Source organism: Candoia aspera, chromosome 3 (assembly GCF_035149785.1).
Source record: "Candoia aspera isolate rCanAsp1 chromosome 3, rCanAsp1.hap2, whole genome shotgun sequence".
Classification (NCBI taxonomy): Eukaryota; Metazoa; Chordata; class Lepidosauria; order Squamata; family Boidae; genus Candoia; species Candoia aspera.
In genome coordinates this window covers 180,428,879-180,452,900 of record NC_086155.1, presented here as the reverse complement: position 1 = coordinate 180,452,900, position 24,022 = coordinate 180,428,879, and the positions used below count along the sequence as shown (strand labels likewise).

The window sequence follows — 24,022 nt, the reverse complement described above, 5'->3', positions numbered from 1 at the left end:
AGTCAAGTCTTGCCACCCTGCCATGAGGTCCAGCCGAGTCATGTTGCCTTGCCAGAGTCCAGTTGAGCCTAGCCTTATCACCTCGTTGCAATCCATAGCCGAGTTTTGCCTTGCAGTCTTACCACATTCTTCAGCTGAGGCTGGTTCAGTCACCTTACCACTATCTTCGGTCGAGTCCTGTCCAGTTGCCACCAGTTCCTGCTGAATCCGGCCTTGCCTCCTCTCCACGGTCCTCAGTCGAGTCCTGCCTTGCTGCCTTGCTTTGATTTCCAGTAGAGTCCAGTCCAGCCACCTCGCCATGTGCTCCAGCTGAACCTGGCTTTGCTGTTTTGCCAAGCACTCTGCCATTGCCCGGTTGGGCTTGAATTGAACAGATCTATTATTCAAGGGACAACTACGAATTGTATATAGTTGTATTGTAAATAAAGAATTCCATTTTACTTTCCTCTGGTCGCCTCATAGTCTAACCAGAACAATATGTAAGTGGAGTCACATTTCCCTTGAAGTTCTTTCTATGATTATGTCACCCTCAGATGGAAGAATTGCCAAAGTCCCTTACCAACAAATGATGAATCAATTTATACAACAAAAATACCAGGTCAATATACTTTTAAAAATTGCAATGTATGTGATTAGGTTCCTGAGTTTTACAGCACAGTATTAAAGCAATTATTGTACAATGAAAAAATACAGAAAGTTATTCTCAGAGCAATATATTTTATTTGCCTTCAGTAGTCTTCCCAGATTTAAAAAAAAAAAAAGTTTGAAAGAAGGTACATAAACATATAAATTATTGCAAACATTTAAATATTTAAAGAGAAACTCTACTATCCAAACCAAAAAAGAAAAAAATTGAATGTTCATTAAAAAGCCACAATCAAAAACTATTAAGATTGTTTTGCTTGACAAGACTGCAATATATGAAGGATTCTGCCATAAAGAGAATGAACGGAACATTTTCATGTATATTCTGGCTACAATCCAACAGTTAGTTGAGTTTAAGCCATTTGATTTATTGAATTACAGCTAGTCCTTGCTTAACAACCATTCGTTTAGTGACATTTCAGACTTACAACAGTGCTGGAAAAACTGAGTTATGACCGGTCCTCACACAACTGTTGCAGCGTCTCCATAGTCACGTCATCCCAAATTGGGTACTTGGCAACCAGTTTGCATTTATGAACACTACAGTGTCCCATGGTCATGTGATCACCATTTTTTACCTTCCTGGTGGGCTTCTGGCAAGCAAAATCAATGGGGAACCATGTGATTCACTTAACAACCACATGGTTCGCTTAACACCCAATGATTCGCTTAATGATTGCCACAAAAAAGGTCATAAAATCAGGTTGGATTTGCTTAATGACTGCTTCACTTAGCAACCAAAATTCTGGTGCCAGTTGTGGTTGTTAAGTAGACTACCTGTATGACCTCCGATTTTTAAAGAGGCTGATAAACTCAATTATCAATTGTTGATCATTCAACTACATAAACTCATTCTATCTCCTTCCCTTTTTTCAAATCAAGTTAATCTGACTTACATAAAAATCAGTAAGAATTTGGTGCTACTAACCCTGAGCAAGCCAAATCATACCCAGTATTTTAGATTGCATAGTGCTTCATGGTTTCCCTGTGTGTGCTAGACTGCGTGCCTCTATCACCTTTTATAGTCAGTGATGAAGTGGGCTCTTGATAAAATATGAACATTCTAGATTATTTTTAAGTGCATGTGGGATAAGGCAGAAATGGTGGACTCTAAGTGCTCTAATGACTCATGCTGGCAGGGAAAACATATTTTAAAGAAACGAACTACGGTGTAACATTGTTTGGAATCACTAACTCCTCATCTATTAAAAGCTGTGTAGAAGAATAAATTATTCCAGCTCTAGATGGGCAGAGCTGGTAACTCCCATTCCTGGGACTTCTCAGGATAACAGACAACCTGAAAGCCAAACAATCTAAAGCCCTTTTCTCAACTGCCCTTCGAACAACCAACTCCAGGGCCTACCAGCCTTTTAAACACAGCTGGCAATGGATCTGTGACACTCTTCCTTCTCTGATGATCTCTTATAGACTCAAAGAACTGGAAGGAACGTAAGAGATCATATATTCAGTGCAGGATCCATTAGATGCCCGCCCACCTTGGCTGAAGACCTTCACTGGAAAAAGAACTCATCACTTCATATGACAGCCTGTTCCACTGACTGACACCTCATACAGTCAGAAAGGTCTTCCTGACATCTACCCTAAACCAACTTCTTGTAGTTTTAACCCATTTATTCTGGTCCTGCCCTCTGCAAAGAGAATACGTCCACTCCCTCTTTCCACAGAGGTCCACTTTCACCATATCTTAGTTTTTAAGGTGCTACAAAATCTTGATTTCTGCTCTGAACTCTGAACAAGCCATTGGCGTTGTAGAAAACGCCACTGAAAACAACTCTAGCAGTGCAAAACTGCTGCAGGATTTCTCTAGCCAACCCAAGGACTGTGTGTTTTAACGGTTCTAATTTTGTTCCGGAAAATATTTGGAAAACAGATTCCAAACCCAAGCCAAGTTTAGTTCTCTGTCAAACCATGCAACACTCACCATTGTGCCAATATGTTTTGCAACCTACATGTTTTCTGAGATAAGAAAACTGACAGCCAAGAAAAGTAACATTAATCAAGTCGCAGTCTTGCTTTTTTAGCTGGTATTTTTAGCATAAAAAAGGAAGTCTGCTGAGATACACCTGAAGGAGAAAGGCTATACTGACAACAGTCTGGAGAATGCTGGCTCCTAAAAAAGTAGTAGTAGTAGAATATATACAAGAATATATAGAATATATACACACATTCCAGCAGTGACCAATTTTGGTCAACATTCCACATAGCTACAATCTGTATAAACATAACCACGATTCCAAGAAGTCCTTCCATGATATTCACTTGGTATTCACTTGAAGCCTGTGAGAAATTGCTGCTAAGATGCCCATGCTGCCAGCTGCTGCATGTCGTCTTCATCTTCCACCCTCTTCTTTGAAGATGCTGTAGCAAAAAATAAATAATGGTTCATCGTATTATTTCATCATATTATTTCTCTCCTTTGCCTGACCCTTTCCCACTGCTGGCACAATTGCGTTTTTCTTGATGTACAGAAGAACAAACAGTTTACTCTCTTGAAATCTCCTCCTCTCCAATCTTTCTGTTCTGCAAGGCAGGGAGGGAAGCAAGCGATTTCTGTAGGCAATCTTTCCGCTGCCTGACCCTTCCCTCCCACCAGAGCAGAGAGATTGGAGAGAAAGAAATTTCAAAAGAGTAAGCTATTCGCTTTTCTTCAGATCAAGAGAAATGTGATCATGCCGACAGCAGGAAAGGGTCAGGCAAAGGAGAGATTGCTACAGAAATTGCTTGCTACTGAAACTGCCACTTTAGTTAGTGTTGATATACAGTGAGGTTACCATTCAACCTTCTTTACACGCTGATCTTATCACCTTGGGTACTCTATGCAACTATTCTCTCCATGCCACTGAAGGAGCCAAACCTACTAAGTGGGAAAAGCAGTTATGGGAAATTTGATTCTATTCTATTATCAAGGCTAGCTGATTGCTACAACTCTGGAATGTTACAACCCATATATAGTTGAAAATAGTGTCTCTAGAGAATTGAAATTTCTCACGTATGGCAGAGTACACAAACTTGTTTGGCTTACTCCAGTGATAATACAAAGTGACTAGACAAAATAATACAGCAAAATACTCCGCTTGAAATGAAACTACGGGATGCCATTTCTTCCTTGTTCCCATCAAATGGCTTACAATGCTGGTGAGAGAGATTTTCAAACTGCCACTTCAAATAAAAAATGGGAAAAATGGTAGAATCAAGTGGCAAACCACTACAGGTAGTCCTCACTTAACAGCCATTCACTTAGTGACAGTTCAGACTTATGACGGTGCTGAAAAAAACCGACTTACAACAGCTCTCACACTTGTGACCACTACAGCATCCCTGCAGTCATGTGATCACGATTTGGGCACTTGGCAACCAGTTTGCATTTATAACCATCACAGGGTCACATGATCGCCATTTTCAACCTTCCCAGCTGGCTTCTGGCAAGCAAAATCAATGGGGAACCGTATGATTCGCTTAATAACCATGTGGTTTGCTTAATGCCTATGGTGATTCACTTAACGACCGCTGCAAAAAAGGTAAAATCAGGTCAGATTTGCTTAAGGACTGCTTTGCTTAGCAACCAAGATTCTGGTCTCAATTGTGGTTGTTAAGCAAGGACTACCTGTAAATGCACATTTGAAGACAACACATGGTTGCAGAGTTTTTGGTTTTTTTTTAACTCAGCCATTCTGAAGGAATTTATTTAGTCATGTCAATCATTATCTCTAGGGAAGACTTCACTTTCGGCTACTTGGGTTTTTACAGAATGTCGTTCCAAAGAGCTAAACAGAGCACTGCCTACAATTCTATACTTTTAGACAATAGATGAGAAACCTCAAGGAAGATAAAGTTAATCCGAGTGGTAGAGACATTGTGACTTTTCCTTTTCTGCTCAATATTCCTATGTCATTACTTTAATAACAGACTGCTTAATATAAGAAAACAATTTACCAGGATGAGAAGGCAATGGGGTAGCTGGGACACTTGGTAAACGGACATTTGTCATCTTATTATTTAGCTCTTCTTGCTCCAGCTCCTCTAATTCTGCCAAAAGTTCATCCTGAAATTTAAAAAATTGGCAGGTTATATTTCAAAAAACAACCCCTAATGTCAAGAACCTCTGATTACAACAGCCTCACAATTGTAGCCAACCAGTAGTTGCCTTTATAAACTTTATAAAAGAAACTTTATAAGTTTGTTTTAGGTTTTCAGCATGCCAGTGACCTATATAAGTGGGTGATGAAATGGACTATAATATATTTTAGGACCAATAAATTTAATGGGAGGTCTCAACCAAATATTTTAAGAAGCTACTAGTTGATAAGAATAAAATGAAATTAATCAAAATTATATTACAATAATTGGCCAGAAATACAGTGCATATGAAAAAAGCTACAAGTGTTTAAACACAAAGGCTGCTCCATTTTACGTTCACTATATTACCCAAGAAGGACAAGATATGTTCCATTTTTCTGGTTTTGTAAAAAGAGAAGCTAGTGGTGCATACTGACAGTTGCTTCAGTTTAATGTACAAAATTACCCAACTTAAACTAGATTAATGAATGAAGTTAATTCTACCCCAAATAGCCCAATGTGGACTGAAAATGCTCACTAATCTTGTTCCTCATGAGAGCAAAAACAGAAAAAGGGGGAAAAGGGAATGGAACAAGGCCTGTTTAGGTGTGCCAATTCAAGGAAGAGGAGAACTATCTTGTCAGTCCACCTTCCTTTACCCTTCTCATGGGCTGAAATGGTGAGTTTTTTGTATTTTCTGGCTTGATCCACAACTCACAGTTGAGCTTCCCAAGTCAGAAGAGTTTCCCATTCTTCAAAGAGCTGGTCTGCAAAGTGTGGTAAAAATGGGGATAGAGAAAAATAAAGTAGCTTGACTGTCATCATCTTCCTTCCTTGCATGTTGTGGTACACAGCTTCTCTGAATGCCAGAAGATGACAGTGGGGTATCCTGGAAGAAGGCATGACTGACCAGCTGGAATAAAATCAGGAATGTACCACACATTGCTAGTTCCTATTGTAAATTCCATCTAATGTGTCAGAAGTCCACTAACGTTGTCAGAAAAGGGGCTATGTTTTTGCATTGTTTTCACATGGCAATTTGCATACTGTCTGAATGCATTATTCAGGGCAGTCCAGTCTATTTTTCTGCCATTTCAACAAATATCTCTTCAATCATCTGAGAATTCAAGTGCATTTAAAGAAAAATGTTAAGCACTTGGGAGAGAGCTAGGCAAGAATTATAGCAAATGTAAAATTAGCAGTAATGTGAAAGTCAGCCATTTCTTGTTCTTAGATGTCAAAACATACCTCATCAAAGTCATCAGCAACTTTTCTTGTAAGAGCCTCTGTGATTTCTTGGGCAATATCTTGTTGCTCAGTGATATCTTGCATCATTTCATCGATTTTGTCCAAGTCCCTAAGGAAGGGAGGGAGGAATTCTTTAGTAAATTTGTATATCATGCTTAAAGACAGAATGGCTTAGTGGATTCCAATAAAATTCTGAGAGTTCCATAAAAATCAATAAACATCAGAACAAAAAGCAACAACAAAATAGAGTTTTAAATTTTGGGGGGATATTGAAAGCCTGGGAAAATAGTAAAGATATAATATTTAGGCTATCCACTTCAATGAAACAATTCAATACAATGAGGCATTGTTATTAATAAACTTCCACTCTTTATACGCCATTATCTTGGATTATCAGTTATTTAAAGGGCTGTCAAAGACAAGTTTATTCTGTGATAAGGTTAATGTGGAGGCAAAATTCCTTCATATATTCAGCTCTCCAATTCTGTAAGGGCTTTAAAAGCAAGCCCTTCAACTAAGCTTATAAAAAGTACTGAATAGAATTACTAATTAAGTAAAATAGCAATGTACATAAGGAGCAATCCCAGTTAGTTTCCAAGCAGCTCTAGTTTGCATTTTAGAGATTAAATAAATGGGAACTTATAGATGGTGTTCTGGACATGGTCAAGCCCCAAAACAGTCCTGTTTCATGCTCGAACACCATGAAACGTTCTGGTTCAGAGGATTAACTTGTAGAAAATCACCATACTATTTTTGGATGGGTGAACTGGCAGTGTCCAGAGAAGCAACCAAACATTCTGAAGATTTCTGGAAGTTCTATTTTTCCAGAGTGTGTACCTTCCAGATTTACAGACTTTTGGGATTTAAAGTCTATACTTCTTCAGGTACTCAATTTGGAGAAGGGCAATATAAAAGAAAAAAGGATGCCTATTGGTAGAGCACATGCAGAAATCTCAGTTGAAGCAAAATGTACAGCTTTCCATGATCTCTGGTTCAGGCCACATTAAACTAAACTGCTGCTGTGCAGGTAAATCCAAGGAAAGAAATTAATCTTAGATATAATGTATTACATGAGAGCCAGTTTGGTATAGTGGTTAAGGCATCAGGCCAGAAACCAAGAGACTGTGAGTTCTGCCTTGCGCACGAAGCCAGCTGGGCTACCTTGGGCCAGTCACTCTCTCTCAGCCCTAGGAAAGAGACAATGGCAAACCACTGAAAAATATTGCCAAGAGAACTGCAGGGACTTGTCCAGGCAGTCTCCAAGAATTGGACACAAGTGAACGGATTTAAAAAAAAAACGTGTAACAGTAAAATTCCAGTAACTTCATCCATGATAAGAAAAGACAAATCTTACCATAAGATTAAAAGATGGAACATCTTGATTCTTATGCAAGAAAGGCATAAATACACCAAGCAAGTGTAACTGTAAGAGTTAAGGTTATCTTCTGTGGATTTTTGACAACATTTTCCACTTACATGTTTTCATGAACTTTTTTCATGGCCTGAGCAGCATAGCCCATATTCTTGAACACTTCTGTATTTGTGTAGGAATTTTCAAGTGCCTCACGCTGGAATTCAATGGTAGAAAGAGTTCCATCAATTTGGCTCAACTGTTTCTCATATCTCTTTTTTCTTTTCAGTGCCTGCAGTGCAGCTGTTGAAGTAACAACAGGGAAAGGTTAACTATTTATCTCATAATCCAGTGCAAAAGATACCTATTTGGTGCTTTGGTTCCTAGCATCAAATCAGAGACGGAGTGCCAGATTTACTGAGCAAGCAAGTTGAGCAAATATAGTGAAGCTAAATAAACAGAGCTGGACACACAACTGGAGGGCACCCAGGTTAAGGAAAGCTGTATTCAACTCCAGCCCTTCTTCCCAGCTTACTACAACAGCAAAAGAATTTACAACAGCAAAAGTGGTGATTCAAAGCAGGTTAACGGTTCTTCCTTCTGAAAGGCATACAGTATGCATTTCTTTTCCATTTAACAATAAAATTACTGCTATAAATACCATCAGCCATATCTTTTGTTGTACAGGATAAAGGTTAAGAGACATAGTCCTCACCAGATATTTTAGGCTACAGCTCCAACAATCTCTTGTCATTGGCCATACTGGCTCAAGGCACCATGAATGAATTACAGTGAACGGAGGGTAGAAGAATCTAAGAGTATTTCCTTTGTTGTTGTTGTTTATTCGTTTAGTCGCTTCCGACTCTTCGTGACTTCATGGACCAGCCCACGCCAGAGCTTCCTGTCGGTTGTCAACACCCCCAGCTCCCCCAGGGACGAGTCCGTCACCTCTAGAATATCATCCATCCATCTTGCCCTTGGTCGGCCCCTCTTCCTTTTCCCCTCCACTCTCCCTAGCATCAGCATCTTCTCCAGGGTGTCCTGTCTTCTCATTATGTGGCCAAAGTATTTCAGTTTTGCCTTTAATATCATTCCCTCAAGTGAGCAGTCTGGCTTAATTTCCTGGAGGATGGACTGGTTTGATCTTCTTGCAGTCCAAGGCACTCTCAGAATTTTCCTCCAACACCACAGTTCAAAAGCATCGATCTTCCTTCTCTCAGCCTTCCTTATGGTCCAGCTCTCGCAGCCATATGTTACTACGGGGAACACCATTGCTTTAACTATGCGGGCCTTTGTTGTCAGTGTGATGTCTCTGCTCTTAACTATTTTATCGAGATTTGTCATTGCTCTTCTCCCAAGGATTAAGCGTCTTCTGATTTCCTGACTGCAGTCAGCATCTGCAGTAATCTTTGCACCTAGGAATACAAAGTCTTTCACTGCTTCTACATTTTCTCCCTCTATTTGCCAGTTATCAATCAAGCTGGTTGCCATAATCTTGGTTTTTTTGAGGTTTAGCTGCAAGCCAGCTTTTGCACTTTCTTCTTTCACCTTCATCATAAGGCTCCTCAGTTCCTCTTCACTTTCAGCCATCAAAGTGGTATCATCTGCATATCTGAGATTGTTAATGTTTCTTCCAGAGATTTTAACTCCAGCCTTGGATTCCTCAAGGCCAGCTTGTCGCATGATGTGTTCTGCATACAAGTTGAATAGGTAGGGTGAGAGGATACAGCCCTGCCGTACTCCTTTCCCAATCTTAAACCAGTCCGTTGTTCCGTGGTCTGTTCTTACTGTTGCTACTTGGTCGTTATACAGATTCTTCAGGAGGCATACAAGATGACTTGGTATCCCCATACCACTAAGAACTTGCCACAATTTGTTATGGTCCACACAGTCAAAGGCTTTAGAATAGTCAATAAAACAGAAATAGATGTTTTTCTGAAACTCCCTGGCTTTTTCCATTATCCAGCGGATATTGGCAATTTGGTCTCTAGTTCCTCTGCCTTTTCTAAACCCAGCCTGTACATCTGGCAATTCTCGCTCCATGAACTGCTGAAGTCTACCTTGCAGGATCTTGAGCATTACCTTACTGGCATGTGAAATGAGTGCCACTGTTCGATAGTTTGAACATTCTTTAGTGTTTCCCTTTTTTGGTATGGGGATATAAGTTGATTTTTTCCAATCTGATGGCCATTCTTGTGTTTTCCAAATTTGCTGGCATATAGCATGCATTACCTTGACAGCATCATCTTGCAAGATTTTGAACAGTTCAGCTGGGATGCCGTCGTCTCCTGCTGCCTTGTTATTAGCAATGCTTCTTAAGGCCCACTCAACCTCACTCTTCAGGATGTCTGGCTCTAGCTCACTGACCACACCGTCAAAGCTATCCCCGATATTGTTATCCTTCCTATACAGGTCTTCTGTATATTCTTGCCACCTTTTCTTGATCTCTTCTTCTTCTGTTAGGTCCTTGCCATCTTTGTTTTTGATCATACCCATTTTTGCCTGGAATTTACCTCCAATGTTTCTAATTTTCTGGAAGAGGTCTCTTGTCCTTCCTATTCTATTGTCTTCTTCCACTTCCGCGCATTGCTTGTTTAAAAATAATTCCTTATCTCTTCTGGCTAACCTCTGGAATTTTGCATTTAATTGGGCATATCTCCCCCTATCGCTGTTGCCTTTTGCTTTCCTTCTTTCTTGGGCTACTTCTAGTGTCTCAGCAGACAGCCATTTTGCCTTCTTGGTTTTCTCTTTCTTTGGGATGTATTTTGTTGCCGCCTCCTGAACAATGCTGCCAACTTCTGTCCAGAGTTCTTCCGGGACCCTATCTACTAAGTCCAGTCCCTTAAATCTATTCTTCACCTCCACTGCATATTCCTGAGGAATATTCCTGAGCTCATATCTAGCTGATCTTACTGGGACTGAATGGAACGTTCTGAATCAATATAGCAAATGCAGTAACCCGCCCCCCATTAAAAGAAAAAGACTGTTCTGTGTTCATGTCTACGTATGGACGCTTAGGCATGTAGAGACAGGAAGGAGAAGTAATATAGAAGCTGAGACTGAGATACAGAGCAGCAGTTAGCTAAAAGCTGAAAATATCTTGGATATACATGTATTGAATGCACCTCTGGGATTTCTCTATGGAGCATCTTCTCTTTGCCGCAAGGTTATTTTGAATTTTTTTCCTCCATCCTATAAAAATCTCCACTGAACTCTTCCCCCGAAAGAAGTCAAACTCTAGCAACCTTGAGCACCTCACTGTTTGGGGATGTTGGGAACATACTAGTGCAAAAGTACAGCAGCTTATGAGAAAGACTGGTGGGCAGAGATATTACCTCCATTCACATTTAACGACTGGAAAGATGAGTTAGACTTGACTATAGCCATCACTCATCCTCTTGCAGAGAAAAAAATGGAGAATCAAGGGTGCTCTTGGGTTTATAGGGCTCAAAGTATGTGAATTCCAAACTTCAAGAGTCATCTGGTCCTGTTGGACTAGCTAGACAACTACAACATGTCCTGAGATCATGTCATGTGCTTTCCAAAGCATTTACTTAACTTGTGACTTCAAAATATTTAGAAATCAAAAATTTTGGGAGACTACTTTAGCTTTAACTTGAACTTACCTGTAGTTTTTTGAAGCCTTGAGCACTATTACCTGATCTCACATATAAACTCCCAGCTATCCAGTCCGAATTGCCTAAAACATAGTATCACCAAACTGCATTAGATTTTGTCACAAAATGTATATTTTTGTGACACAATTTTGTCACAAAACGTATATTACTAGAAGTAAATTGTTAACCATAATCCTTTGATATTTCATGAGATTTCAATGTTGATATGCAAACTTGTCAATTCCTGCAAGATTTGGTGATCTTGTGAGATTTTGGTATATTTAATTTTAGAAAGTATAATGTAATTGGAAGGGCTGCAAGTATCATTTTATGAGAAACACACAAGTGCTACACAGTAACTCCCTGTTCTGAACTATAGACAGATAAGTATATACAGCTACTGTCCTGATTACCAGGAAACACACTGAGACAATGACTTGGTCTCTAATATTTATTAGTAGTACTTAACAAGAATCCTAACAAACTGAGGAAGCGTGGGAAAACCCCGCCATATAAACCCCAAAGGTTAAGGCGGTCCCGATCTGTGTCTCTTTGAATGGCTGAACAGTTCCTCAGTGCTACGCATGCGCTTGACAGTCTGGGTGGGAGCCCCCTGCTCGCCATCCTTACTCATGACAGCTACTTTGCTTCTATGCAATATTGTGCTCAAGTTTTACAAAGCCTGATACCAAGTTAATGGACAGATTAGCACTGTAAAGTCAAAAACCTCGACGGCATCCAAACAGTAAAATGTATTTACTGAACTATACATATATGCATAATTAAAAACAGCCTTCTCCATCTTGGACACTGTCCAGATGTGTCAGTTTTTATGTCCAGATTCCCCAACCACATGGCCACTGACATGAATTCTGGGAGCTGGTCCACACATCTGGAGGGAACGCAGGATGGGGAAGACCACTGTAAACATATTTAAAAAAATACGTATCACATGTCATTGTTAATTACTGTCTGCTAGAACATTCTGGGCTAATTAAAGAACTGATAATCAGCGCTGTAGTGCTGCATCTTGGACTGACATTTTCCAACCTAAAGCCATCCAAATGTTCCTGCTAACAAAACTGGCCAGGAATTCTAGGACTGTACTGCCAACACTACGGGGGGCACCAGATTGGAGAAGGCTGACTGAACCATTGAATTCAGTGTCACTGCCAGTAAGACAAGACCTGACAGCAATGGAGACAACAGTCTAAGGGTTTTAGTAATACCGCTACTTTATTTCTATGGTAAATGTGCATGTCTCGTTTATTGGACCAGCAGCATAACCAAATCCTAACCCCAAGATTTGACAGTACTGGAAATAAACTTACATCACAGAAATTCTGAGACTGGAAAAAGAAGATCCCATTCCAAACAGTCAGAAAAAGTAGAAAGCCAGATAAGGAGAATCAGAGACTAATCTGAAATAAACATAATGCCACAGGTCATTATTCCACATAGTTTTTCCTACTTTTGTTTTAAATTTAAATTTCGAATATGTGTGTGTGTGTGTGTGTTTTCCTTAAAAAACGAACATCAAGCAAGCACAGAATTTACTATAGAGATTACATTTACAGACTTTTTTTGATACTTTTCAAGTTAAGAGTCAAAGAAAATGAGGAGAATTCAGTTTTCTCACAAATAATCCCATACATTAAAGCTACAATTATGATAATTAATGCTTTGATCATGACATAATAGAAGGCAGATGCCAGGAAAGATCCATGAAAATTCAGAATTTCATTTATTTCTGCAAACATGACAAGACTTCCTAAACCTCCATAATATTTAATGGTTGGTACTATTTGTTTAGGATTATAGGCTGTTTCAATTTCAAATGAGTCTAAGTAAATGTACATTCCAAACTGATGGGATTTTTTTTAAAAAAATAATAGAATACAAAAGCAAATCAACATAATGGTCTTCCCCCACATCACAGTGAAGAATATCATTTTCCACACTAAAATCTATACGCCTGGGTGGGAACCCACCTTATATCAATCTCCAGAAAATAGCCTGCTTACCAGCTATTCTGGAGGATTGCCAACACATAGCAACAGGATTTCCAGGGAGAAAAGAAAAAAAGCTCCTTTACATAAACAGAACTCTGCTTCTCTAGTTTCCACAACTATTTGCAAGTTTAACTTGCATTTCTTTCATGCTTTTTTGAAACTAACTAGATGGAATATTGCAATGAACAACGGCTGATGAACAGTTTTTAATTTTACTCTTCGTACAACTCTTGTATCAAATGAAAATGAAGCTATACCTTGAAAGGAGATTCCCGAACTTTGTAGTTTATAAAATAAACAGGTGTCATGCCCTGCTCCTGCAGACAGATGTTTTCATAAGCAAATCCCTCACAGCTCTTCTCTAATCATTTACATAGAACATCTGATTGAATCTGAACAGAGGTAGATGAATTCTAGTCCACATCTCTGAAAATATTTATTCTCATGATGCTTGTGTTGTGGGTGCCCCATTTGTGGCCCATGCAGAGTCTGCTGCTGGATTAGTTTACAAGATCATTAATGATTTAAAGATAATTACATCATGCTTTGAATCATAGTTCAACCTAACAGAAGAGCCTTTTTATGTTCTCAATTAGCACCAAATTAGAAATTCAGAGGACTATCTTCCCACTAGTTGACACTTATATTCAGTGATTCCTATATATACTAAGATGTTCTTTCGCACAACACTCTCAGAACAAAATTTTATTTATTTATTTTCTATCCCACCTTTATTATTATTTTTTATAAATAACTCAAGGCGGCGAACATACCTAATACTCCTTCCTCCTATTTTCCCCACAACCACCACCCTGTGAGGTGAATTGGGTTGAGAGTGTGTGACTGGCCCAAGGTCACCCAGCCGGCTTTCATGTCCAAGGTGGGACTAGAACTCACAGTCTCCTGGTTTCTAGCCCATTACCTTAACTGCCAAACCAAACTGGCTCTCCCACTTATTAGAAATAATAGAACTGAAACAATAAACAGTATATTCATTTCAGCTTCTCTCTTGTGTTTTTGAGACAAAGATGCAACAGTTGCTACAGCTCAAAAATAATTATGAAGAAAATATATTAAAGATATTTATATGACCACCCAATTTCTAAAATTCTCTAGGCAACGTATAGCTAAACTAAATACAATAAATACAGAAAGAAACAAAAACAAACATGAAAGCTAAAACAAAGCAGAGTAAGAGAAAGTTACTAGATTCCGAAAGTATTTGAATAGAAGATTGGTAAGATGAAGGAAGTAAGTTTTACCTAGTGCCAAAAAGACAATCTTTGTGTCTGCTACCAACAGCTGCTTTCTTCACCTTCTTACAGCAGAAGATGTACAGAAAAAGACCTCCAAAGACAATTTTAAGATGTGCATGGGGCTGTTCCCAACTCATGCAGCATTTTAGAGACTAGTTATCAGAACTGTTAATCTGTTTGAACTCAATAATGCTAGAGAAGCATTCTGCCATAAACCCCTATTCTAGAAAAATAGCGTAAATCCTTTTTAGCCATCACACTTTCAGATCAGTAATATTTCTTGTGCATTTAGATGGATGACCATATGGGCCCCAAAATATATAAAATCAATATTTGATCTCCACCAAGTTAACCAAATATAATCATCTCAGTCTTTTATGCCAATCCTCTGCAACTCCAGATGTGTGAGGTTCTCTTAATTCCCAACCTGCATGCAAATTAAGAATTAATACAGGTATTCAACGGACTGGCAAATATTGTCCTACCCCAATACTTATTGGACACTGAAATCCACACAAGTAATATACTAAGGAAGAAAAATGCGTGTGTATGTGCATGAGAGAGAGTTTCTCTGCTGCTTGCTCCAGCTTTGTTAGTCATAGAACTTCTATTTGTGGCATTCCCTAACTAATGTCCTACTTACGTGTGTTTCTAGTCTAGCTTTAAAACAGCAGAAAGCAGAGATAGGTTTTACAGTTCAAATTGCATATCTGAAGAAGAAAAAAAGGGGAGAACAGAAAGGAACCAAAAACTGCTTTCAGAACAACTTATCAACATATATATTTAAGTTGTATCTAAACTATTTAAGAATTCACAACATCACGAGCTACTTCAGTGCAATCAAGGAAACTGCCTTATCATAGTACTAATTATTTGTCCACTCACCTCAGCATTGTCAATTCTGATGGCAGCAGCTTTCCAGAATCTCCATCTTTCCTTCACCATTACCTAATCCTTTTAACTGGAGATGTCAGGCGTTCTAGCCAGCATGCAAAGTGTGTGTCTACCACTGAGATCTTTTTTCTTCCAGAACAGATCCAAGTAGCATTTGGACCCACTTTTGGGGAAACTGTTCCAAACTTCACTTCTGCATAATTTCTCTTAATCCTAATATTCAAATGGTGTTAAGAGCTCCATATATAAAATCATCCATGGTTTTAATAGCCATCATGGAGGGGAAAGTAAACAATTTGGACCCAGGGCCAAGAAACTAGGAGGAACAGAGTTAACACTTTATCCTTGTTGTGTGTTCCTAACTGGAGCTGTCCTCTCTCAAAAAGCAGAAAAGAAAAGGTTCCTGTAATACTCATCCATTTTTGCCTTAGGTGACAAATGGGGGAAGATGGGGGAGATTATCAAGAAAAAGGCTAAATCTTGAACCACTATTATGATCCAAAGCTGAATCCTCCACTTAATAAGCAAGCAAGAATCAGCAGCTACTAAGACATTCTTACTCATCTTAGAATGAAGTTAGACTTCATACATCAAAGATATAAATGGACGGGGGGGGTTATGCCTTTTATAATAATAATTCAGTAAAATTGTTTTCTCTGTTCACATGTTTAAAGATTGCAAGTTGATTGGAAAAATGACTTTCTCCCAAGACTAGGAGAAAAGTAGCAACTGGAAATATTTTGCTGCACAGCTTCCTGGTCTACTTCATCTCTGAATAGTGTTCTTACGAACATGCAGCCAGGCTTGTCCTGCGGTAACTTGAAATTCATCTATTGTTACGTAACTTCAAATACTCACAAAGTCCTGGCAATTTCATCACACACTTCGATGCTAATCATCATCATGAGGCATGCAACATGTTCACTCATAGCTATCTTGCTTCACCACTGGCGTATTTTCCTGAAGTTTACCAAAAGCAATTTACTATTTGAGACAAAAGTGTTGACAGTATTCATGAGAAACACAATAATCACCCTGCAAGAGCACATTTTTCTGGATTTCAGAAGCACCTAAGACCTCTTCAAATATTCAAACACTTGGAAGTATGGAGGGTGACCAGGAAGTATTAAGGCTGTGCCCATTTCACCCACAACCTCTGTCTATTTGAAACAAATGGAAATTTAACTCTTTGTCTGAATGTGGAAAGAGTTTCACGTAAAAAAAACAAAAAACCTGTTACAGCAATACTCTAAACTGTGCAAAACCATCTTAAGTCCGTGTAGCTCAGTTCTTCAAATCTTCCAGGTAAACAAAGAATGGAGACAGCTGGAAGGTACAGGGCTTCAGGATATAACATCATCTATTCTGATGCCTTTTTAGCAGTCAACCAGACATTAATGCAAGGAAATCAGCTACACGTTTTCAGTGCTTTTAGGGGGAGGACATACCAAATATGATGTCATGAGTACGGATGGTGAGCAGGAGAGGGCCCCGATCCAGGGGGGAAAACACTTGCATAGTTTAGAGGCTTTGAACTGTCCTTCAAAGAAACTCAGAGCAGACCCGCCTTGAGTTTTGGGGTTTATCTGTCTGGGTTTCCCACGCTCCTTCAGTTTGGTAGGATTTTGGTCTCCTAGAGCAGTTAATAAACACTAGAGACTAATTCCTAGTCTCAGTGTGGTTTTTTGCTTAACTTAGGACATATGACTTCCCATCCAAAATCTGGTTCAGTATTTGACTTGATGGACTTAATGTATATTCCAAATTGAAAACAAAAAAAGGAATCAATTAAAATGTAGAGCACCCTCATCCATGGAAACCTACTGGGTGACTTTGGCCCAATCAATCTCTCTCAACTCAAACTACCTCACAGGGTTGTTGCTGCATGGCAGAAAAATATGAGCAGTATGTATACCTCCTTGGGCTCCTGAATGAAAGGCAGGATATAAATCAAATCAATTATTTGTAATAGTTTTTGTAATATTTGGGGTTTCCCCATATTCTCCTATATTCTGGTGCATTAATTCCAACAGACAAAAAAGAAAAGAAAAATACTGCTATAGGATGCAGTGAAAGGTTGGGGAGAGAATGAATCTTTTGCTCTGAATCTGTCTGGGACCTAAGAAACTGTATTGCATTCTTCACATTTATCTTGCTCTATACAACTCAAGTCTAAGCATACTCACAAAGTGCTATATTTAAAAGGGACTAGCAGCCAGCAGAATCTTTTCCAAGTCCTATCATTGTCTTAAGGACTTTTCCTAATTTCTTCATAACCTTTTTCTTTCTTCCCCAGTGCAGAACCACATCTAGGTAATTCCAAATAATTGAATGACCATTACAAACACCTTCACCCAATAACAAAACTAGCCCTGCATCGCTGTAGTTGCAGTATACATAGCAGCATATTCCGTGATCACTGAAACAGTACCTGTGAGAGTATTATACAAATGCTGTTGAGACAGAATTTAACATAACCCAGAATACGATGATACACTATTCATTATTTGAGTGGCAAATATGAAATGGGATTATGGATGGGTAGTTTTTGTGCTTCCTAAACTGATGCCACCATTGTATGTTTTTTCTGGCCCCTTTTCATCAGAAACAGCCCTATCTACAGTTCGCATAGTATGCTAGACTTCCTTTATCCGCTTCCCAAAAAGAAACAATAAACAAAACTAAGCAAAACCTGGGAGATTTAGTTTCTTTTTCACGGCCCACAAACTATATTCTCTTCTGATTCATGGTTGAAGCAAAACAAAAGTACTAATGCAGTTTCTGTTACAGTTGTACACACACACACACAGAGAAAATACCATTTTTCTTGGGTGCATGTTTGCCCACTCAGCCTTTCCTTTGCAATTATAGCATGATCTACCAGTAATAATCACAATCCTCTCTTCAAACTGCAGCACTCTCTCAAACACTTATCCTTATTCTTAGGCTGTAATCAATGTCTGGGTTCAAACATTACATTAAACATGTGATGAGTTTGGGGTCTGCTTAACTCAGATATTGTGATTTTCAAACCATGGTTCATGAATTAACACAAAGTGTGAACCTAGCCACTGTAGCTTATTCAATAAAATATTGATGAAACAAATTATGGCTAAGTGCAACGTATGTGAACTCCACCAACAGACCATACTTCTAATTAGGCATGCACAGGGTTGTACTGCTAAGACTCAGAGTTTAGGAATCAAAGCAGAGGATGGAAACCACAAGGCCCATAATCTCTGGTTTTGAAGTTTCACCCAGGAACTAAATGCAAGCAAACTTGCCTAATACTCCAAGCTTATTGACAAGTCTGGCATCTGCTTATGGACAGGAAATCTAAGCTGAATTGTTATTGTGTATTCTTGATTCACCCACATCTAAACCCCTACCAAACCATGTTCCATACCCACACCAGAAGAAGCACACTTTCTTTTCTTCCTGCTCTCTAGCCCAAGTCAAAATGAGCATAAGTACAATTTCTGAAATATGTCCAGTGCTTTTTAAAATGTAAAATATGTAATTGAACCCTAAGTATACAGCTGATAACAACCTCACATATTTTGCTTTCCTGGCTCCTGAATCTACTTTATATATATACATACATACATACATACATACATACATACATACACACTTACTTATTTAAACCTGGCACTGAAATGGTTGGCAGTCTAACAGGTGGAGGTATTCTTATTGTAATGCAATCTTAGAGCTGGTATAGAAATAAATATGGATAACTACATGAAAGTTCTAAAGGGAGAACTCTCCATAACACAAATATAAGGTGGATTAACCACCCCACCCCACCCCCACCATTTATTGAGAAGAATGATCCATGGAAGTCAGTGTGACATATTCCAAAAATATGTTTGGATTGTTGGCTGGGAATTCTGTAGTTGTAACAGCAGCGAAGGTAGAAAAACACCAGGAACCGAACATTTAGTGCATGGTGAGAGTACTGCAATGTTCAGCTTCTCATTAAAGTGGAATCAATACTTTTCTTAAACTGAAGGTAGCTAGCTGAGCACTGTCATAAAGCCATTCTTATAATATGCTATTCTATAAATTTAGAACACACATGACTTCCCGCAACTATTTTTATTGGCTAGCTAGGATGGATCTGCGAGGACAGAAAAAGCAGCTATAGAGTTCTAATTCTAGATTAAGTTTCATTCCAACCAAAAGCACAAACTAACAATCCAAATGGTACATTATGTGTCATTATATGTTATATAATGGTAATCAATTTAGTTTTAACATACATGGTTGGTTAGTTTAATGCATAAACTCCAAAAAGAAATCTGTCCAAATCAGATCAATCATTCCAGATCACTGCGCTGATTTGCAAATCTGCTCTGAAGAGGGATTAGCAGCATTTAGTACTCTTCCTGCCATTTTAAAAAAAAATCAGATAAGAATCAACAAAAGAACCAGTTTGTTGTACTGGTTAAGACACGAGGCTAGAAACCAGGAGACTGTGAGTTCTAGTCCTGCCTTAGGCACAAAGCCAGCTGGATGACCTTAGGCCAGTCACTCTCTCTTAGCCCTAGGAAGGAAGCAATGGCAAACCTCTTCCAAAAATCTTGCCAAGAAAATTGCAGGACTAGTCCAGGCAGTCACTAAGAGTCAAGACTGACTTGAAGGCAACCCCTCCAAAAAAGAGTCGTTCAAAAGCTGGTCTAGGATCCCCCCCACCCCGACTCTGTGGGATATTGGAAATAAGTTTGTTAAAGGGTTGGGACTCTGCACCTTAAATTTAAAACAGAATGGGACCAAATTTGGTGTGGAGAGAAAGTCAGTAAAACATAGGCCTAGGGCTGTGGAAGACAAAATAATCCTGAAAAATTCCCCCAATGCATTCCTATGGGGAGACAACTGGGCCATGTATCATTCTAAGCCCGCCTATTCTTCCCTCCAGGTCACGTGACCCAGTGCAGATTATATGTAGTACACCCAGTGTTTTCCAGTACACACATACAAAGAAATGCACACAGACATAACACAAAGTGATAACAGAAAAACACATACACAGATACTGCACATATTTTGTTACATAGACACCTGCCAAGGCCAATGCTGGTAAAGATTTTGAAAGAAACTATGCTCTGCATGCTTTTTCTACCTTTTTTTTTAAATCCCTATTTTAGCCTCATCATGGATTTCTCATCTTAAATGGGACAAAACCATGCCTTTAGATTTTGGTGATCATGGTTGGAGTGGGTTTTAGGGCTGCAAAAAAAAAAGGATTCAAAAGGAGTGATGGAGAACTGGGAAGTCTTGAATTCAAGACTTCACTCTTCTACCCTGCCCAATCCCAGGAGATTCCCTTAAGAGTTTTTAAAGTTAGGCCTTTCTGATCTAAGACACAGTCCACATCAGATGTGTGTGAAGGATATTTCCCACTACACAATCAGAATTTTCCTTCCACCCTTGGAGGGGCAAATAATCAATGTTATAGTACTGCCCTGGGGACCACAATATTGCACCTTTAGGCTAATATTTCAGTCATACAATGAGGAACACAATGACCTATTTCAAAACACACCAGTTTCATGTTTTTCCCTGCTTGCACCTAACTGCAGTACAACATTTGCCCTGATGAAATCTTTTTTCCTTCCTGCCCCAATGACTTTGCCTCCAGCTCATGAGTGAGACATCATCCTTAATCATACCAGTGTTAAAACAGTGCTTTTTCCCTAATTCCAACATTACCCAAGGGCAGTCTCGTTGTTTAAAATACGTTAGGCTTCGCAACTCATTACTTTAGAGGAAGATTGTCCACAGGGGCAGGGGTCAAAAAATCAAGATGGCAGGTATGTAAACAAAGCCTCACTCCCTTTTATATATATATACTTTACATGCACATTTTTACATTCATGACACGTACAAAATAGGTAGCACTTCAATCATGTGGTTGCAACCGCCATCTTGACTTTTTTGACATACCCCACCTCCACAGATGCCCTGCCTTGGAGGGTCACTGGAGTCAGTTGACTCCAGTGACTTGAAACAGAAGGCAGAAAAGGAAGCCGGCATAGTTTGAATATTTATTTACTTATATAATTTATATAGCTGCCCATCTCATGCAAGCGACACTTTAAGCATGGCTGTAAAATTTCACAACTGAATCCTAAAAAGCCAGGTGTTCCACTACTCCCAATTCACTTATACCATAAGTTAATAAACCTTGATTATTTAGAAAGAATGTTGGAATACCTAAAAGACCAGGTTAGGGACAGATCATCATGGAGAAAATCTATGTGGTCACTAGGAGTTGAAAACCACTTGATGGCACATAAATCAATTTAGAAAGAAGACCTACTCAGTTAGTTGGATTTGTTAAGGCACAACTACCCTTACATAAGCATCCTTAACGAAGTCAATACTAGCAGTGCACTAAACAAGATCATAACCACTAAAGAAGGCATAGTGGTTAAGGCATCAGGCTAGAAACTGGGACACTGTGAGTTCTAGTCCTGCCTTAGGCACACAGCCAGCTGGGTGACCTTGGGCTAGTCACTTTCTCTCAGCCCTAGGAAAGAGGCAATGGCAAATCACTTCTGAAACCCTTGCCAAGAAAACTGCAGTGACTTCTTAAGGCAGTCTCCAAGAATCGGACACAATTGAAAGGATTAAAAAAAAAAGCATAACAAAATTAGATGTGACAATTAGCAGGTAACCTTAAAAGCTGTATCCAAAAATGAGACATCATTCTGAAAACCTTTAAACAGAGAAAAGTTCTATTACAGTAGTTGCTCAAGCCAACTTATTTATTAAACCAACCACAATCAAAACTTCCTAGCAGGTATAAAGTTCAACACACAAAGCAATCTGGAAAGAGAGAAGCATTCAAATATAGCTCAGGGGAAGCTGAGGAAGGCTTGCAGAAGTAAGTTGTCTTCCTGGGAAATAAACTTATGTGGGAACAGCACAAGAAGGATTTCTGGTAGTAAAGCCCTCAGGGTAGCATTTTAAAGCAGGAATGTAGGATACCACCCGTCTGAATGCAAAAGTCTTTTAATGTAGGGGTGGAATTTAGAATTAATCCTTTAGAATTAAGCACAGTAATGCAGCATCTTAAATGTAAGCACGGGGCACACAAGACCGTTAAGCTCAGTGTTTAAAGTTAGCTCACTCTGAGGCTGATTTATCCTATGTAAGGATGTGATTATAGGAAAGGAAGCATTTTATATAGGAAAGAAAACATTTTCATCTTGGGTAGAGTTACACACTATGATTATCAAAGGAAGGGTGCACTTCAAATATAGATCCGGACGCAATGGCCAAATGCAAGGTCATTGACACAAAAGCAAAAACAAACTTCAGTACTCAAATTATAACCTTCAGTCGCATGAACAATGACAAACAATTCTTACTGTGACAAAAATCTCTCCCAAGACTAGCAAAATTTAAAAATTAAGGACAAGCAATGCAATTCAACCATAAAACAAGTGGCCAACATCCAACTTCTAGTGTATAAAAAAGAAACCACTGAAAAAAGAACTAAATAGAAAAGTTAAATTCTATCACCTAGTTAAGGAAACTGCTCCCTGTAATATTTTGTAATACACTGTTACCTTTTGCCTTCCCCATACCATCATAATAACGATACTTTCAAGGCGTGGACAACTAGGAGTTAAAGGACTAATTGGTTGATAAAGGCTTTGTACTCTGTTCAGGCTCAGTGGGCGCCTTTCCTAAAGCCTGAATATCTCAGCGCTGCCCTCGTTCACCCTAACTCCAGATTAAGGCCTGACTCTCGAGAAAACCCACCTCGCTTGTCTCGGGTGCCGTGTTTCTTAGCCAGGGCCAGCTCCTTGGCGACCCTCGCTTCCAGATACTCCTGCTTCTTGGTCAGCATTTCCTCCGTCTCCCGCAGCCGCGCTAAAGCTTCCTGCGGCGTGGGCCCCCCTTTCCCCTTCCCCTTGGAGTAGCCGGACCCCCCGCCGCCCTTGAAAAACTTCTGGATCTTGCTCATCTTCGCTCCGCCGAATCGCAACCGTTTTAATGGAAGGCGGCCCAAACCCCTCCAACTCCTTCAGTCTTTCTTCGAGAACTACCAAGCGTCGACCGACCAACTCTTCTCGCAGTCCCCCGTCGGGTCCGACCGCGCAAGCCGAGCAACGCCTAAAGGAAGGAAGCTGGCGCGGCTCCCAAGTCTGCTGGCGGAGCCACGTGACCCACACGCACCTGCGACAGGTGCCGCAAGTGGGAATCTGCTCCACCTTTCCGGAGTGGCATCCGCTGCCGCGCAAGCCCTAAATTGCTAGCTTGGGAAGGAAGCCGCGCGCCCAGGAAAAGGAGGCGGGTTTGTAACGTGAAAAATCTGGACTTTATCCTCAGGATAAAGGAACGTGCCACCCCGAGCTCTGACAAACTCCTGGCCCCCAGGTTTCGATGAACGTTGATGTATTCTTGGCATATGTGCAAAAGCACGTTATTCCAGAGCTCAGCAGTACTTTGTGAGTTTGCTGTAATTCACAGAAAATACAGCCCGTAGTTTGAAACTCCATTTATTATAGTTGTTGCAATTTTATTTTGAGCCACTGAGCATAGGGTAAAAGTCCAACATTGCCGGTTGGCACTGCTTGCACACACACTCAGTTTGCTTCATAACTACTTGTGGTATGAGGCCCTAACATTATAACTACTGAAAAAATAAAACATGCTTGTCATAAGGCTAAAAGGGGTTATGGCATTCAAAGTCAGACTTCAGTGAGATACTAACTCAAAAACTGCACCAGTTGTCCATAGGCTAGTTAGTAATATAATCTACCTGGCTTCCACAGAGGTAGTCTTGCTAAGCAAAAACTGTAACGAACTTCAAGATTGTCAAATACATGGCAAAGACCATGACAGACTGTTGGAGTTAATGTGTTTTGAAGTGCAGTGAAAACAATTTATAACATTTTATAAGAATTA

The 24,022-nt window shown here is 39.5% G+C and overlaps 2 protein-coding genes across 2 annotated transcripts in view; one reads left to right on the top strand and one right to left on the bottom strand.

The window, feature by feature from the left end:
* Positions 1 to 24,022, top strand: part of SNX16 (sorting nexin 16) — a 153,885-nt gene that overhangs the window by 33,396 nt on the left and 96,467 nt on the right. The gene's annotated exons all lie outside the window — the stretch shown is intronic.
* Positions 753 to 23,347, bottom strand: CHMP4C (charged multivesicular body protein 4C). Its single transcript, XM_063299427.1, has 5 exons — positions 22,874 to 23,347; positions 7,447 to 7,624; positions 5,971 to 6,079; positions 4,600 to 4,708; positions 753 to 3,024 (listed from the first exon to the last, which is right to left on the bottom strand). Exons 1-5 carry the CDS (start codon positions 23,076 to 23,078, stop codon positions 2,960 to 2,962), a joined length of 666 nt encoding a protein of 221 aa, XP_063155497.1. The 5' UTR covers positions 23,079 to 23,347; the 3' UTR covers positions 753 to 2,959.

Excerpts from the sequence above, each read along its gene's own strand:
- CHMP4C (XM_063299427.1), bottom strand. The coding sequence starts at position 23,078 with ATGAGCAAGATCCAGAAGTTTTTCAAGGGCGGCGGGGGGTCCGGCTAC. Across the intron at positions 4,709-5,970 it reads TTGCTGATGACTTTGATGAG|GATGAACTTTTGGCAGAATT; the intron begins GTATGTTTTGAC and ends TTTAAATTTCAG. Across the intron at positions 3,025-4,599 it reads CCCATTGCCTTCTCATCCTG|CATCTTCAAAGAAGAGGGTG; the intron begins GTAAATTGTTTT and ends TTTTTGCTACAG.